This window comes from Austrofundulus limnaeus, unplaced genomic scaffold (genome assembly GCF_001266775.1).
Source record: "Austrofundulus limnaeus strain Quisiro unplaced genomic scaffold, Austrofundulus_limnaeus-1.0 Scaffold114, whole genome shotgun sequence".
Classification (NCBI taxonomy): Eukaryota; Metazoa; Chordata; class Actinopteri; order Cyprinodontiformes; family Rivulidae; genus Austrofundulus; species Austrofundulus limnaeus.
The window spans coordinates 204,708-221,018 of NW_013952516.1; the positions used below are offsets into that span (position 1 = coordinate 204,708).

The following is a 16,311-nucleotide window of genomic DNA, read 5'->3' on the forward strand; positions in this document are numbered from 1 at the left end:
TATTATTATTATTATTATTTTGTCACGATTCATGTCTTAACTAAGAAGTAGCAATAACTGCTCACAAAATGAACCGGGTGTGTGTGTGTGTGTGTGTGTGTGTGACAAAAGAGGGTCATAGGTCACGGTCTTCCAATACATGATTTTCAGTTTGTTTTCAGCTTTAGACTCTTCCTCACTTTACTCAGAAATGATGTCAGTAATTTAGGATCCCAGAAATTGCTCTTGTGCTTCGGTAGAAAACGGTTTTTATGTCATCAGTTTCTGCAAAGTTAGTTTAAAGTCACCTTTTCTGTTTGCACRTGTCTGGTTGTAGCTGTGAAGCTGTAATGACACCACAGGAAAAAAAAAAACACATGTGTACTTTCTAAATCAAATATTTTTTTAAATGTTGATTTACCTCAATATGTGTGACATCGCGCGTACTTTGTTTCAGACGTCACAGCTGACATGTAATCCTTTATTAGACAAAAAGTGTATAAGTCACAAGTAAATGTTGCAATAAGCAGCCATCGGTAAGTGTTTAGTTAATGGCGTGACAGCCACAGATGATGAATGTAACGTAAACTGTGAGTCTTGTTGCGTGTTGGCTCTGTGTGTCAGTAGACAATGTTCACTTTCAGCTCAAATACCTGCTGTCGGCTATCAGAACATTTCACCACAAACGCACAGAAGGAAGCATTTTGAGAACAAAACCTTGAAGTGGTTTAGATGTGTCTATAATTATCCTTTCATCAGACATTATTTCTGTTTTATTACCTCACGTATTATAAATGCTAGGACTGTCAATTTTAAATACACATTAGTGTACCCAGTATGTGATTTAAAGCATACTATGTAATGCAGCTTTAAGCTATAAAAATTATAAATCCATACGGCTATTRAATAAATCCTGAGAAAAATACATGTAATCTCACTGATAAGTTCATATATTTCAATTTTAAATAAGAATTCTGTTTTGAATTTGGCAAAATTTAAAGACCTTTATTTATTTTAGGTTTTGTTTTAAATTATTATTATTGATAATGCCACAAGGGGGCTTTTTTACTTTCTAGTGCTTTTTTAATTCCTCTCCTCTTGTTTATTTTTTTATATTTAAATGTAGAAGTGTGCAAAGCCTGATGAATAAACGACAACTAGTAGCGATGCAAATGACTGTAAATGTAATAAAAACATTATTTTTCAGTTGCAGAACTGAGAAATAAAATGGTATTAGAAAATGAAGGTCTATAAATCAAAATGTTTTATATTTATTTATTTCAGGGTTTATTTATAGCCATTTGTTTTAAGTGCAAATACATATTTGAATATTTATTCAATTTCTACTAAAACAATATTCCATTCTCCCTCCTGCTGCCCTTTGAGGCCTAAAACAGAGGCCTCATGGCTCATTTTGACCCCAGGGCAGCAGGAGGGCTACGTTGGGATCATGTTTTTAATTCCCTGTTGATTTCAAGGTTAGGGACCTGATTTTAAATTTAAAGAAAACACAGTAAAATTAAAGCAATCTGATTTATTGGGGGAGGCTTAGTGGCTTCAAGATTTTCCTCAACACATCCKACACCYAATCTTTTTCTATTTWTTTTCCTTTTCTCCAACTTACCAAAWATGAGACTGAGCCGAATCAAAGGCTTCCACACAGTGACGTTCTGAATGTTGTTGGGAAGTCGGTGCAAAGCTGAGGGCGTTGTGGTTGGGAAAAAAAATGCCCCCGCACCGAGGGAACTGCTGAAACGATGCCATGCACCAAGTTCATGCAAAAATACAAACTCTTGCAAAAACTAGAGAACACGTGAATATTCCTTTTGAATGGATTGAAGACATTATTAACGCAACAGCATATTACTCAATACTAAGGAATGCAACTGCGCACATGCACAAAAAATGTTTTTAACATAAAAAGGCTATATATATATATATATATATATGAACTATATGAAAATATATATATTTACTTAGAATGCTATGCACCCTTGTCAGCTGGGATTCCTGTTATGTTATGGATGTACTTTTAGCATCATACAGCTGTAGCTACCAAGAGACTGTTGAGTTCTGGGTAAATGCCTGCGACCTGGGGATAAAAAAAAGGGGTCTTGTGGGTATTTTMACTTTTTTTGTTTGCTTTTTTTTATTGTCATGGAGAGTCAAACGAAAAATATACGTGTGAATCCCTTTTAATCCAGACTAAATCTGAGGGTATCTATTGACAATTTACTCTGTACACCAGCTCAACATTTACAAAAGTTAATAAAGAAATGAAATGCCTTTGTGTATTGTGTGTATGCTTTTGTAAAATGAATCATTTTATATGACAGTTTTGGTTTCCGTGCTGAGATGATTGGAGTTTATTAGACTTCAAATTTCAGAATGATTGAGGAATCAAGGACAGAAATGCAAAACCTACTTGGGGATTGAAATAAATATTAAAAAATAGAATAACTTGACTCTATTAGGTTCAAGATTTAAAAACATTCATTAATGAATAATATTACAATTCCAAACAAACAAACAAAAATACTAAAGAATTATTACAAGGAGAATAAAATGTAACCTCTGAATTACGGAGGCAAACATGAATCCTTACTATTTTTGTGGAAAAAATACAGTAAGAAATACTATAGCATGTATTTGCAGTAAATTATTTGACTAAAGAGCTTTCTATACATTCATTTATGAGTAATATTGACTGGTGCCTTCATTTACTAAACTTTTATTAAGCTTTTATGAAGACAAGCTTTCCATTTTTATTCTCATTGTTCTCAGATTGGTCATATTTTAGCTGAACACCTGATTCTAGTTACTTGGATCAAAGTAATAAGTAATATATTTGTAAAACTGCTATTTCTATTTCCCCCTCACTTGCTGTGAATGAATTAAAATCCCACTGTATGGCTGGAAGTTTAATTATTGAAGCTGTGTAAACTGCTTTGCTGTTGCCACAACACAAAATGACAATGCTATAACTTACTGGGCTSAACGTGTAAAATCAAATAATAGTTTTAAGAAAGCTGGAAGCCGAATTTTTTTACAACTGTCCTCAAAATAAGTCAAACCTCAACACTAGTAAAAATCTTTAGAAAACATGAACGGAGACACAACAGTCCAACTTTCTGTCATACAAAATAAGATCTTGGAAAAATGTGATGGAATCTCCAGACTGAAGCAAACATAAGTTTATCTATAAAGTGCAGATACAATCTAATGGTCCAGCTAAATGGTGCAGCTTGTGATCAAGTTAATAGAWAAAATGACTGATTTTTAAAAGAAAACTGAACAAAGGACGCATTTTTTGTTGTAAAAATGTGTAAAATAAACTGCAATACGTTTGAAAAAGTGACTTTTTTCCATTCATCAATTCATATTGTGCTTTTTATGAATATACAATTTGCAACATTAAAAATGGTTGCGTTTGCTATTATGTTTAYATTTTAGTTTTAGTTTTTTGTTTTGGAACAGAGCATTGAACTCCCTSCAGTCACTTGCACGTGCATATTTTGGCCGGTAGAGGTCGCTAAAAGTTACTTTTGTCATATTTTAGTCCGTATTTTCCCTGCAGCCTGTCTGTCTGTGAGAGAGTGTTGTTTTGTGTGCTTGTGGAAAAACTGGAACGTGTGTCGAGTTCCTTTCTTTAAACAAAGATCCTCGACTCGTGTGTGTGTGTTTGTGTGTATGAGAGCGCATGCGACTAACTTAATCCGCACTTTTTTGTTTGCACTCATAAAAGCAAGATATTTATTTTTATTTATTTGAAAAGCAATCAKTAATTCTGAGCCAAAAAAACTAGACCGACAATCTTTGGCTTCGTGCAGTCGACCCTGGACTTCCTACCTGTTTCCTTCCAGTTAGCTACTTTTAGTTTATTTTAGTAGAGAGAAGATGTCCACTGACTGCCAAAAGACAACAGCCAAGGCCATTCCGTCCACCAGGAGAGTGGCCGTCAACGATGCAGATCACATGCCCCAGGACTACTCTACTACCCCAGGGGGGACCCTGTTTAGCACCACGCCGGGTGGTATGTACTGTTTTTAAAGGCAGATTTATGCGACTGTGTGCGACCACGAGGTCTTCTTCATTTGTGTCTCATATGATACAGGACACTTACATGTCCAAAGAGCTGTGACTAGTTCTGTGTTCATGCTAACTCCATGAGGTCGGCTGCGCTGCTGTCAGCTGTTAGCGCAGCTTAAGCTAACAGCTAATGCTAACTAGTGTGCGTTTATTCTAAAAAATAAAATTAAAAAGTGTCTTTTAAACACTTAAGTGTTGCGTGTTCGTAACGGTGTTGGTTTTCTACGTTATGACACGTATATGTCAGCTTTCATTTTAGATTTCATCATCTTATCGCTGTCTTTAGAGGAACCTGTCCAAAGTCACGTGATCAAATTCCACCGCATTTGTGCGGCATGGGTATGGCAAGTCGTTGTAACATTTAATGAAACAACACTTGGATGTCTAGTTTGTGACACTCTTATTAGTCAAATTAAAGATATCCAAAATATTTATATTAGTATATTGATAAAATAAAATAAAACGGTTTATCTGAAGTAGAATTGTTATGAGGAGGAATTCAATCTGTTTTGTGCTGAAAAGGTATTTGGTCAAGTTATTGAAGGTATTTGTTTCAAACCATGAGATCAAATATAAAAAAGGTATTTTGCACTTTATCAAATGATGCAGAGATTGTTGAACTAATGCTAATGTGCTAATGGCACTCTCTTGCCCTCATCTAGCAGAGTTTGAGCTGGTCTGGTCTTTTATTTGTAAAAACAGGTACCAGGATCATCTATGACCGAAAGTTCCTGTTGGAGTGTCGCAGCTCTCCGTTGGCCAGGACACCTCCTCGAGGTCTTCCCACCATTCCAGGGGTGACCAGTCCTCCCGCTAAAAAGCCTGACGCAAAAACCCTGAACGGAGAAGTGCTGAACAACAACTCAGCTGCTGCGGCCGACTCGAGCAACGCTGGTATGAGCTGGGAGAAATATTACCGCGTTTCCGCTGGAATAACCTTTAATGTGAAGAGGAATATGTGTGTTCTGCTTTGACTAAAAGTGTTGTTTCTGTCTCGTCAGGTGAGGATGCACAGTTTGAAATGGACATCTAGTTGGAGCTGAACACTATGAAGGGAGGCTCAGGAGGATCCTCTTATTTCCCATCATAATGTCTGTGTGAGACACAGTTCTCCTTCGTGATCATGTTTTCCTGTCAACTGTTTTTAAGCCGTATTTTATTTAGTTTTTTTACCAGAACAAACCTGTTTTTTTTTCATTACCTCAAAGCCTATATTTTGCACGCGACAAAAGTGTGCCTTCCTGTAGTGGCTACAAGTTTCAAATCCTCACTGACGAGTACTAAACACCAGCAAATGCCTCATCACTCAGAGATGTGACAAACTGAAGTGAATGAAGATCTACTTTCTCTGAATTTATGACCATTCCAGAAGGTTTTGTCACTTCATGGGCTTTCATTTCCCTCCACCTCTCCTCAGATACTGCCTTCAAATGTTCAAGGAACAAATTTAATTTGTTAATTTCTTAAGAAGACAKTCTGTCCACCTGAAGTGTTAAACAAAGAATGTACGATGATGGACTGTTTTTTAAAGGTATGAAACAACTCACTCACAGTTTGGAGAGTGACCAACATTAAAACAAACACAAGTACCACCAATCTCCTTCCTTGTGTATTTTTGGAGGTTATTTGAGATGTTTTTGTCGTACTGAAGTGAGCTAATATACATTTAACCGTGATGGGTGTTTGACGACCTGCTGCTCCTCCCGTTTCAGAGGAATTCCTCAAAGAGCTCGGAGGTGGCTGATAACCTGTCAGTGGACTGTAATAAGAGAGGTCAATATACATCTGTACACAGCTGCTTCCATTCTGACAAAAAAGCCATTTATGTGATGCAGATTTAATTGTCTGAACTAAAAGGTTTCCAAACCAAACTTTGTTTATTCAGAGTGAAAAAAGTGGGCGTCTTAAAGAAGTGCTAAAATGATCGTCTGGGGTTTGTTACGATGCGTTCAGGGCCGGTGGGACGTGTGAGAACTGCCACATGTGTTAAGAGGAGGTGATACCAAGATTATGTTAGTGTCCATTTATGGCAGCAGGCATGTCAGTTCTTGAAAGAGGGAATAACCTAAACATTACATTAGGGTCCGTCTGCTTTGGACAGATGTTTCAGCTGATTGGTTCCAGTCCTTCCTCCACAGTAGCTTCACCCTTCAGGTTCTGAGTCTTTCCATACCATGCATCTCTGTTTATTCGTGTCACCTCTGCTTCCTGACACCAGAACAACTCCCCCAAGATAAACAAGTCCCACTGCTTTTTTTTTTCTGCTCCATTGATCCTGTAAGGGGTTCTGTTGTTCTGACYAGCGTGCCTGTTGATCTGAATCAACAAAAGAAAGACGGCCAGAGAGGACAGCTAACGACACATGATGGAGTGTGGACTGCGGCGAGCCATAGATGTGGATTGGTGTGGTGAGGAAAGGTAAAAGTTTCTGTAAGAGATGAACCTCCAATTTAAACATAAAATCTGCATAGATACTAATATTCTATATAAAAATAAAGGATTATAGAATAAAAAACTATAACTCAATTTTGGTAGCAAGTAAATGTCCAATTTGAGGCAAATCTTATTTTCCGTTTTAAACTTGAATTATTCAATTAAATGTTTTACTTTGAAAATTCTCTGGTTTTCTCTCTCAAAACTTAATATTTTTGACTTTACGAATGAAAAACACTTAAAACACAACACTTATTTCTAAATAAACATTTTATTATATTTTATATACAAAATATACATTATAATGTATAAATAGGCTAAATATATAACAAAATAAAATGCAGTCTGGATGAGAAATGTTTTTATTCACTGTATAAAAAATGTATTTTTAGTTGGTCACGACTGGGAGCTGTTGGAGTAATAATGTGTAGAGCAGGGGTGCCCAAACATTTTCCCTGAGAGGGCCAAAATGAAAATCTATCCAGGGCTGYGGGCCAAATGCAGTAATATAATACATGAAATACAAATACTTTTTAAAGTAAAGTCCTTTATTTTTAACGATTAAGCTAGGCAATGGCCCTCTTTTGTTTTAGTCGGGGCACTTGGAGAAAGTCTGCCATACGCTCAAGTAGCAAAGGCTCATGGGACATTTCATAAATTGATAAAATATGAGTTTTGTGGCCTTATAAAGTGTGCAAATCTACATGTGAGGTAAAATCTGCTCTAAATATTTCTTGTCATTTCATGTTTCATGTTTAAGCCTAATAAATCAAAGATATGTCAGCACCATGAATGAAAACTACCTTCACTACAGCCCTTTTATATAGTCATCTGACCAATGGAAACACTGTTTCTACATAGGATAACAGGTTACAACCTTGTAACTTTGGCAACTGTTGGTGGGCCAAATCAAATGGCTTGGCAGGCCAAATTTGGCCCACGGGCCCTGCTTTGGGCTCCTCTGGTGTATATAAAAAGTAAAAAAAGTAATAAGCATTAACTCTGAGAGGTAGCTTTATTGGCATCCGCACTCTTCAACAATCATCTCCTCGTGATGCCGCAGGGTTAAATCATCACTCTCGTAGTACAGCATGGAGAGCGGGCTGAGGCGGATCGGTGCGCAGGACGGACAGGACACTCTGTCTGGGTGATGGAGTYGCAGCAGGCTCTGAAATTGAAAAATTATAATTTAATGATTAAAACAAAAACAGGCAGATCTTTGAGCAGGTAACTCTGCTGTCGTCTCACCTGCATGTATGCGTGRTTGGTAGGGCTGAAGGACTCGTCCAGCGGTGACGGACACTCCCCCTCGCAGCGATGAGCGTTGTAGCGCTTTGGGTGCACGATCCACTCGTCCCAGCCGATGTGGTCGAAGTCCACCCACATGTCTACCCTCCGACACAGAGACCTCTGGACCCGCTCTGCTGCCGGTGCCGCAGTGGGCTCAGCTCCAGCGGTGSCTCGCATCCCTTCAATTCGATTYCTCTTGTGGCGGCGACTCTGACCATCGCCTCGAACCCTGGCGGTCRTCACGTATTTGGAGTTCTCTACGGTGTGGATGAGGCTGTAYGCTGCGTGGCCTTCCTGGAGCTGGYTGTGTTTGGAAAAGATGACCATCATGACCTGGTTTGTGGTYGGATGGTTTACTTTTCTCTGCTCTGCCATCAAGTTGTTCAAGGAGAACGTGTTATCTTGAGCCCCAGATCCAKCCCCATCTTCTGCGTCGGGCTCTCCTGAAGCCTCTTGGCTCAACACATCACTTCTCTTGTGCAGCCAGTATTTTAACAGCTCGGTCACATTAAACACCTCCCAGGAAGACTTGGTGCTGCTTGGTGTTGCCCCGAAACTTCCCAGGAAAACCTCCTCCTCCTGGCACGATGCTCCGCCCGRGTCACAGTACTGCTTGTGGGAGTGATATAAATCCACCACGGCACGCTTGGAGGCAGAGAGTGCTGGGAGTTTGATTTGAAGCTCTGCCAGCAGGACGAGCTCGCCGGTGGAGATGGACGACAYGTCGAACGTCACGGTCCATCTGTCACCCACTTGGTGGCAGCCTGAAAAAAGGGACAGGAGAAAAAGACATCAAAGCCCCGACACAGCAGTCTGCATGGATGTGAACAAACCAGACCRCTGGACAAATGTCTGAACAGTGGAGCGAGAAGGTGCACAGGACAGGATGTGTATTGGACCCCCCTGTGTAGGGCCGTCTGAGGGCTAATATACAAGTGCCCCACATAAAACAGAGCAGGCCTTTAAAGTCGAATAAGCATTTTGACACTTGCTGGGTTGTAAAAAAGAAAAGTAAAAGGGAAGGACTGATGACACAGTTAAAACCAAACAGTTCCAGGAAGATGGAGAGCAAAAAGGAAAATAACTTGCAGGGCAAAACAAGGAGTGGAGGATGCAAGTTTAACTCTTTTAAACACTGTGGTAACAATTATGGACTCTGTAAGACCACTCACCTGGATTTTATTTATGGACTTTTCCTCTGCTTTTAATACTGTAAATATTGACATTCTGCTGCACTGCCTTCAGAACCTACAGGTCCACTCAACCTTGATTTTTTGGATAAAGATTTTTTTTTACAGACAGACCGCAGCAGGTGTTTTTAAATGGTTTTAAGTCTAGTATATTTAAATATTTAAATATTTTTAAATATGCTGATGACAGGTAGCCCACATGGACAGCATGGACTCACTCACCCATTGTCAACTTGCTGTTGATGACCTGGTCCCAACACTTGGTGAGAAATCACTTGAACTCAATATTACAAAGACAAAGGAGTTGTGCTGTGTGGGGAAAACTAGAGCTGCAGCCGCTTCACAGCTTCATAAGCCTCTGATCATTCAGGGAAAGATGGTTGAGCAAGTAGAGTGTTTTAAATATTTAGATGGACACCTGTCTGTCCTTCCAAACTCACACTGATACGATCTAGAGAAAAGCTCTCCAGTGCCTACATCTTCTTAGAAAGTTAAGGAATTTTAATGTCAGCAAATAGATTTTAATCATGATTTACCGGTCACTTCTAGAATCTATTCTCACCTTCAATATCACTTCTTGGTATAACTTTCTCACTGGCAGAAAGAAAACAAAACTGGCACGTGTAACAAATCAAGCTAGTAAAATAATTGGTTTGACACAAACTCCACTGTCCCATCYGTATGAGCGAGGAACCCTCACATCCCCTACATCACTCTTTCAGTCTCCTTCCATCAGGTAGCAGATACAACGTACCGTTGGCTAAGAAGGCGAGACTCAAAAAGTCATTTATTCCAACTACAGTTTCAGCCCTCAACAAGAGAGGTATTTTTGAATTTTGTTTATGAATTTTATCTTGCATAAATGTTGCTTTGAAATGTTGTTATATGTGTGTATGGAGCCCTGTCGAAGACACATTTCTGTAACCCTTGGTGTCAGACAAATAAAGTTTTCTATTCTATTCTAACAGTTCTGCATGCAGACAGTGTGAAAAAAAAAAAACAAGTGTTTACTCACGTTTGGCCATCAGGCTCAGAACGGAGTCCGAACTCTGCGCTGCTGGGCATTCATGCTGCGCCGTCATGGTGCTGACAGGTAGTGAAGAGAGGAAATCAGAGGTCCTGAAGGAGCGATACAGCCTCATCATGTACGGAGGGTATCTGCTGCGATGATTCGTCGACAGGTTTCTGTGTGTCGGACCGCTCCTGCTCTGAGCTGAGAGGAGAGCTCCAAAAGAGCAGAAGAGAAGAGTGCARAAAACCACCTCGACTCTGGTTTCCATTTTAACTGAAGCTCCCAGAGATCTGCGTCCTTCCTCCAGCTGCGCTCAGGCTGAAATGATGCAGAGTGCAGATGGAGCTCCGGACTGAGCTTTTATAGTGGACAGCTGCCCTTTGATGACCCCTGACCACTTCAGGCATCTCAACAGCCCCTCTGATCATCAGAACACCAGCAGGGGTGTTAAAAAAAAGAGAGAGAGAGCGAATACTTATCGCCAAGGTCATTATCCTGTCAAACAGACTCATAAGTACAGAAATACAAAGATATGCACCTGAATTATATATTTTTTATTAACAAGTTGCAATTARTCCACATATAAATGTACTTCGTTTGTAGCTCTTCACATCATTTCTTTAGCTTAAAGTTTGTATGAGGTATAAAACTACCAAACTCATCTGGTTTCAAGTGTCGGTTATATGAGTTATGGTCGAAAAAATAACTATTTACCGGTACACAGATTTTTCTGAGATTACTAGAACAGTTCAATAAGTTAAACAGGAGAAAAAAATCTACCCAGTGATTTTTAAAATATAAGTAGCAAAAAGAATGTAAGAGAATGATTAGAAGTGACATTTAAATATAAACTCAATCTGTGCATTTTAGACAGTGCGGTCCTGAAGAGAGCATCTAAACAAGTCTTCTGTTTTGTTTACGTTGAGGATATTTCAACGTGTTGATATTTCAGTTAAACACTCAGCTGTTGTCCAGCTGGTTTGGTTTGTTTCTCACAACAATCTTCTGACAACTCATTAAAGAAGTTCTTCACCTGTGGGAGAAAAATGGGATCAGAAACCATGAACATGTCAAACAGACATATACCTCCACGGTGAAACATCACGGTGGCGCCCCCGTGTGGTTGAATCTGATTACAGTAGCTATAAAGTTAAAATAAAATGGTTTGATCAAATAAAAATACCTTTGTTATTAAMTGCTCCTGCACATCTGGATCACTCTGAAACTCAACAGTGGCGTCGAGTTGTAAGATGGGAATGTTTTTCAACTTCTCAAAGTGTGTCCTAAGAAAGAAAGAAAAAAAATAAAAAAATTGTATCATTGGCATTTATTACCTTAACAGCTGTAATGACCACACATTTCTGATTGTTAGTTGTTATTTTTTAATTGATAATGGGCCAACAACAAAAATTAAAAAGCTGGAGGTGGCTCATTACAGTTCACAAAATTAAGTTCAGCAAGTCACAAATATGACATAATAGCTACAAATCTACAATTATTAGTTTGCTCCCATAGTATGTAATGATTGAAAATAATTCATTGAGCTGAACTAAAACTTTACATACCCCACTTTATGGTTACGTATTGGTACACAAATCRTTAATTGTTAAAAATGATAATAAAAAAACAACAAAGGATTCTGATTCTTACTCAGTGCTCTTCTCCACCAGCCACCTCTCATGCTGAACATGCAGCTTGTCCAGGTAGTCCAGTTTCACCTCATTCTCCTCCAGCCTTCCCCTTCGCCTCAAACGCTCCATACATTTCTGACAGATGCATACATTTGTGAGTACTTCGCACGACACTGAGTTAAGAGCTGTGTAACACATCTGTGCATACCTGGGGCGAGGCTCTGAGGTAGATGATGCCCTCCAGCTCCACCCGGGGGCCAAACTGCTCCATCAGAAGAGAGTGCCAGTCCTGGTAGACTGCCCACTCTGTAGCAGTGATGCAACCCAGCTCAAACATGTTCAGAGCAAAGATGTACCTGAAAGAACAGAGTTGAGTTTTGCATGGATGCTTGACGAATCACGTGGAAYGGCACTTACAACACTACGTTCACCCTACACCATTAAATATGGCTGCACACAGTGACGTCACCAACATTCAAAATAAATGAAAGACCCATATATTCCATCTAACTCACCTGTCGCTGTAGACCGAGCGCTCGTACACCTGCACAGGTGTTCCCTTAGAGCTGAGCAGGTGAGCTGGAGGCGGCTGCAGTTGTGTTCTCAGCCGGCTCATACAGGAATATGTTTGAAACGTGTACGACCAGCGCTGAGGGTCCTGGTACATCATCTGCAGCAGGTTACTGACTGTCGTCTCTGGAGCTGCATCTGCTCCCTGACAGGGAGAATATTAACAAGCCCGTGAAGGATACAAGTATTAGATTTGTTTTTATCAAAAGAMCGCTGTGCTGTGCACCCCTCACTTATTTGTTCTGTTCATAAGGAGCCAAACTTTTTTAAAAATATATATATTTAAAAGGTCCTGACGAATAGTTTTTTTCAGGATTTCTGAAGGTCTTATAATTTTTCATTTATTATGTTCATTATTTTTATTATTACTGGACTAGGGCTGCTTTTTTCCCCACTCATTTTCAGTCCAGTACTTGATTGTTCTCAAAGAAATACTTTTTATTTTGTTTGTTGAGTTCATTCACTCTGATCTGTTAGTCCAGATATCTACATTCAAAGAACAACCTGGTAAAGAACCTGTTTTGAACTGGATAATTAAGCATTGTGTTACCAGCTGCTTCTAACACAGACAAACTCAAAATCTTGTACCCTTTTCTTTAGCCTGAAGAATGTGGATTTTTAACCAGAAAGGGCAGACGTCTCTCAGATCCAGTCAGACACCAGCTACACAACAAACAGCCATTACCTCGGACYGAGGAYAGAGGAGTCATCCACCACGGTTCAAGTCAGGGAAAGATCGTCCAATTGGGGTGAAGAACTCTCAGAACCTCACCAAGTCAGACGTTTTCAGACCCACGTTACTCTTTCAGCATCTCCTGGGCTGCTTTCAATCGAAGATCAGAGACGAAGCGCTTCTCTGTATCCGTCCCAAAAACAAATACTTCTGCCATGGAAGTTTCAAAACAAAAGTTGCTCTGTGTGTAGCTTTGGTGAGCTCAAGATAGTAGACGAGACCGAGTGTTGGTCTGGTCTAAACTGAGAGGTTCTCCCATTGACTCAATGGGCCRAATCTCACAGCCAAACGCTGGTTCTCCTATCTGGAGAAAAACAGCCGCTTCCTCGTTGAGCACGTTCTCTCAACGACTGACTGTTGTTAGTTTAAAGACGTTAGTTTAAAAGAGGAAGGTTAGTGAAGCACTGCCAGGTGTTGTTTTGTCTTAACAGCATTGTTGACGTCTGTACAGTCTGTTCTGACCTGCTCTATGGTGAGAGCACTTTAAAGAACACTTAAAGGATGATTTACTGAAAATCTAAAAATTAATTATTTCATTTAAGAACATTCATTATGATTCAGACAAAAATAAAATAAAATGTTTCATATTAAAGCTTAACTATAACGCTGAGTTTAGTTAAGTAAAAATATCTCAACAGAAACATCTCTAATCAATCACTGTGGTTTTACAGTTAAATTACTAGCAATGATTTGCATTAAAGCAGAATAAAACACTGAAATAACATTTTCTGTGGTTTTTCTTTTGTATACATTGTTTCAATTATGAATAAAAGATTATTATGTTTGTTATCTGACTAAGAAGAAGAAAATGTATCTTTACTGTTTAAGAAAACCTGTTAAGGCTTTAACTGGAACAGAGTTCTGTCTCTTTAAAGGGGCCTGTCAGAGGCCTTGGGTCAAGGACAGTTTTGCATGTTTATTGACCACTACATTTACCTATATACGGTTACTTTTGCACTACATATCCTGCTGCTACTTGTCTATAAATACTGTAAAAACTGTATATACTGGTCTATAATTCTGTCCACTCTACTTTTGTACTATTGTGCTTTACTTGAAATATTTTAGACTGTTGGTAAATGGAGGAACTGCAAAGTAAGAATTTCATTGTACAGTGTAACTGCGCGTATACTGTGCAGATGACAATAAAACTCTTGAATCTTGAATCTCTTGAGTTGTGTGAAACCTCCAGAGACAGAACATTTTGAGCAGAAATGCGGTTACCATAAAAATCACGAGTGCTTTTTGTTAAATTGCTGCAACTCTGATCCATTAAAAGGACGACCACAGACCTCTGCAGACACCAAAGCACCTGGTAAGAATTTTTTTCCCTTTATTGTTCTACTTTTATTTGGTTTTGTGTATTATTAAAAGTACTTAACTAAAAACAGGTTTTCTGCTGTGCACAAACGGATTTTCATTGTCAAATATATTCTAAAAAGTTATACTGTGCCAGTGTTGTTTTTGTACTTTCTGCTGTAACGATGTTAAGTTTCATTTCATTGCTCTGTAGGTTTTTGAGTTTGTTCTTGACACAGTTTCCTTTCTTAAAGTGGATTCAAACATGGAGGAGTTTCAAATAAAGGACCAACCCATTCTCACTCCCAAGTCGTCACATATTGACGCTTTTCCAAGGTTCCCTCTACGTCCGATTTTGACGCGCAGGGTACCCCCGTCACGTCAGTTACTGACGAGATGGGGCGGAATCTGTTGTCATATTTTCAGAAAGTGTAGAAAATGCGCGAAAACGACYGTTCCAAAGCCTGAAATTGTCTTTGTTCACTTTAGACATCCTGTCCCTGACCGTAGTACCTAAATTTAACCATTTTTAGAAAATGTACGAAATTCACGTAATCATGTTCTAAAGCGTAAAATGACCTAATATTCACCATGGACATCCTACCCCTGATCCCAGTACCTAAACTTAACTATTAATCCTGATCCCTCATGTTAACCTCAGACCCCCGACCCAAAGAGCCCTGGTGGCGCAACCCGGAAAAGCCGCGGGCGTCAAGGACTGACGCGAGGGGGACACCTGCTGCGTCAAAATAAGACGCAGAGGGAACCTTTGGAAAAGCGTCAATATGTGACGACTTGGGAGTGAGAATGTGTAGAAAGGACAGTGACAGCAGTAGCACCATGCCAGGAGTGGCAGAGGTAAGTCACTGTTCAATCTAACCACTCTGGAAAAAAAGTTACACTTTCTCATGTTTACATTGGTTGGTAGGAAATGTCAAATGTACTTAGAGTAGTTGAATTATAGAAAACTTAATGAAACATTATGGCAAGATTTAGTTTAATTTCAAACTGAACCACATTTCAAATGTAAGCAGGTGTGGAATGTGTAGAAAAYACACACAGCACAGAATTCTGTTGCTTGGAGAAGTTTTGTTTTCCTTTTGAACAACAAAAAAATGTTCAATCACTCCTGAAATCAGCTATCCATACAAAGTATTCACCATAAAATCTAAATGTTTCACTTTATTTCTGACTTTATGAAATCAAATCCTGAACTACTCCTGCAACAGTTTCCTCTATTCTTGTGTTTCAGAAAGAGACCTGCAGAAGTCCAGATGGACCTGAAGACAAAGGTGGAGGTGGTTTCAGTGAGGACCAGCTGATCCAGCCATTCAAAGCTCCAGAAGGACCACACTGCAGTGGCCAGAGTGAGGAGAGCTCCAGTGAGTTAGAGTTTCAGCCAACATCAACTCAACAACTCTGGTGAGAGGCCCTACACCTGTGACCACTGTGAGAAGGGATTCAAACATAAGGAACACCTGAAGACTCATCAAAGTGTCCACACTGGTGAGAAACCCTACACCTGTGACTTGTTGGCATTTCAAAGTCCATCCGCGTCAGTATTTGATGATCAATAAAGCAAAAGATTTGAAGTTTCATAAAGTATATAAAAAGTGTTTTTTTTCTGTAAAAACTATCATTAAACTTGTTTGATAACTTTAAACTACTTTCAACTGAAAAAAACCCGGCTTTTATGTTTTTGTTAAAGTAACAAGATGATTATATCACAGTGATTAGGAAGTGAGTGTTTAATTGCACATTTAGCATTTTCCTAGCATTAGCACCATAGCTTCATTAGACTCCCTAAATGTCAGCCTCAGACTTAAAAGAAGCTGATTCTCATCTCAGCTGCAAATTGCCCCAGGACACACTGAAAGTCATGGCTTATACATACAGTAAGAACAAAACAACATAACTTACTACAAGAGTATTGCCAAGGAAAATCAACAATTCTAAATATATGTTTATCAGTCTGATTGAGGTGGGGTGAAGACGTCATCCATGGGGTAAATCAACAACACAGTCATCTTCAGGGAACCAGAATCAGCGTTTCCCCTACCATTATTCAGAGGAGTGGGGGGGGGG

The 16,311-nt window shown here is 39.2% G+C and overlaps 3 protein-coding genes across 4 annotated transcripts in view; 1 reads left to right on the top strand and 2 right to left on the bottom strand.

Annotated features, from left to right (window-relative positions):
* The first annotated feature begins 3,546 nt into the window (after positions 1 to 3,546).
* Positions 3,547 to 5,664, top strand: LOC106521658 (eukaryotic translation initiation factor 4E-binding protein 1). Its single transcript, XM_014014306.1, has 3 exons — positions 3,547 to 4,012; positions 4,771 to 4,962; positions 5,070 to 5,664. Exons 1-3 carry the CDS (start codon positions 3,877 to 3,879, stop codon positions 5,099 to 5,101), a joined length of 360 nt encoding a protein of 119 aa, XP_013869760.1. The 5' UTR covers positions 3,547 to 3,876; the 3' UTR covers positions 5,102 to 5,664.
* A 1,833-nt stretch (positions 5,665 to 7,497) lies between these two features.
* On the bottom strand, positions 7,498 to 11,135 carry LOC106521659 (nodal homolog). The gene is made up of 3 exons (XM_014014307.1): positions 9,997 to 11,135; positions 7,750 to 8,555; positions 7,498 to 7,669 (listed from the first exon to the last, which is right to left on the bottom strand). Exons 1-3 carry the CDS (start codon positions 10,259 to 10,261, stop codon positions 7,517 to 7,519), a joined length of 1,224 nt encoding a protein of 407 aa, XP_013869761.1. The 5' UTR covers positions 10,262 to 11,135; the 3' UTR covers positions 7,498 to 7,516.
* Positions 10,339 to 16,311, bottom strand: part of dguok (deoxyguanosine kinase) — a 7,746-nt gene continuing 1,773 nt past the window's right edge. The window contains exons 3-7 of one of the 2 annotated variants that reach the window (XM_014014309.1): positions 12,140 to 12,339; positions 11,833 to 11,980; positions 11,644 to 11,759; positions 11,177 to 11,276; positions 10,339 to 10,413 (exon numbers count right to left, since the gene is read on the bottom strand). In XM_014014309.1, the coding sequence (XP_013869763.1) occupies positions 10,402 to 10,413; positions 11,177 to 11,276; positions 11,644 to 11,759; positions 11,833 to 11,980; positions 12,140 to 12,339 (576 nt within the window). In that variant the 3' untranslated portion in view covers positions 10,339 to 10,401. Of the gene's footprint in view, positions 10,414 to 10,532; positions 11,027 to 11,176; positions 11,277 to 11,643; positions 11,760 to 11,832; positions 11,981 to 12,139; positions 12,340 to 16,311 lie in introns of those variants that run through there. The other variant, XM_014014308.1, reaches the window with a different exon arrangement.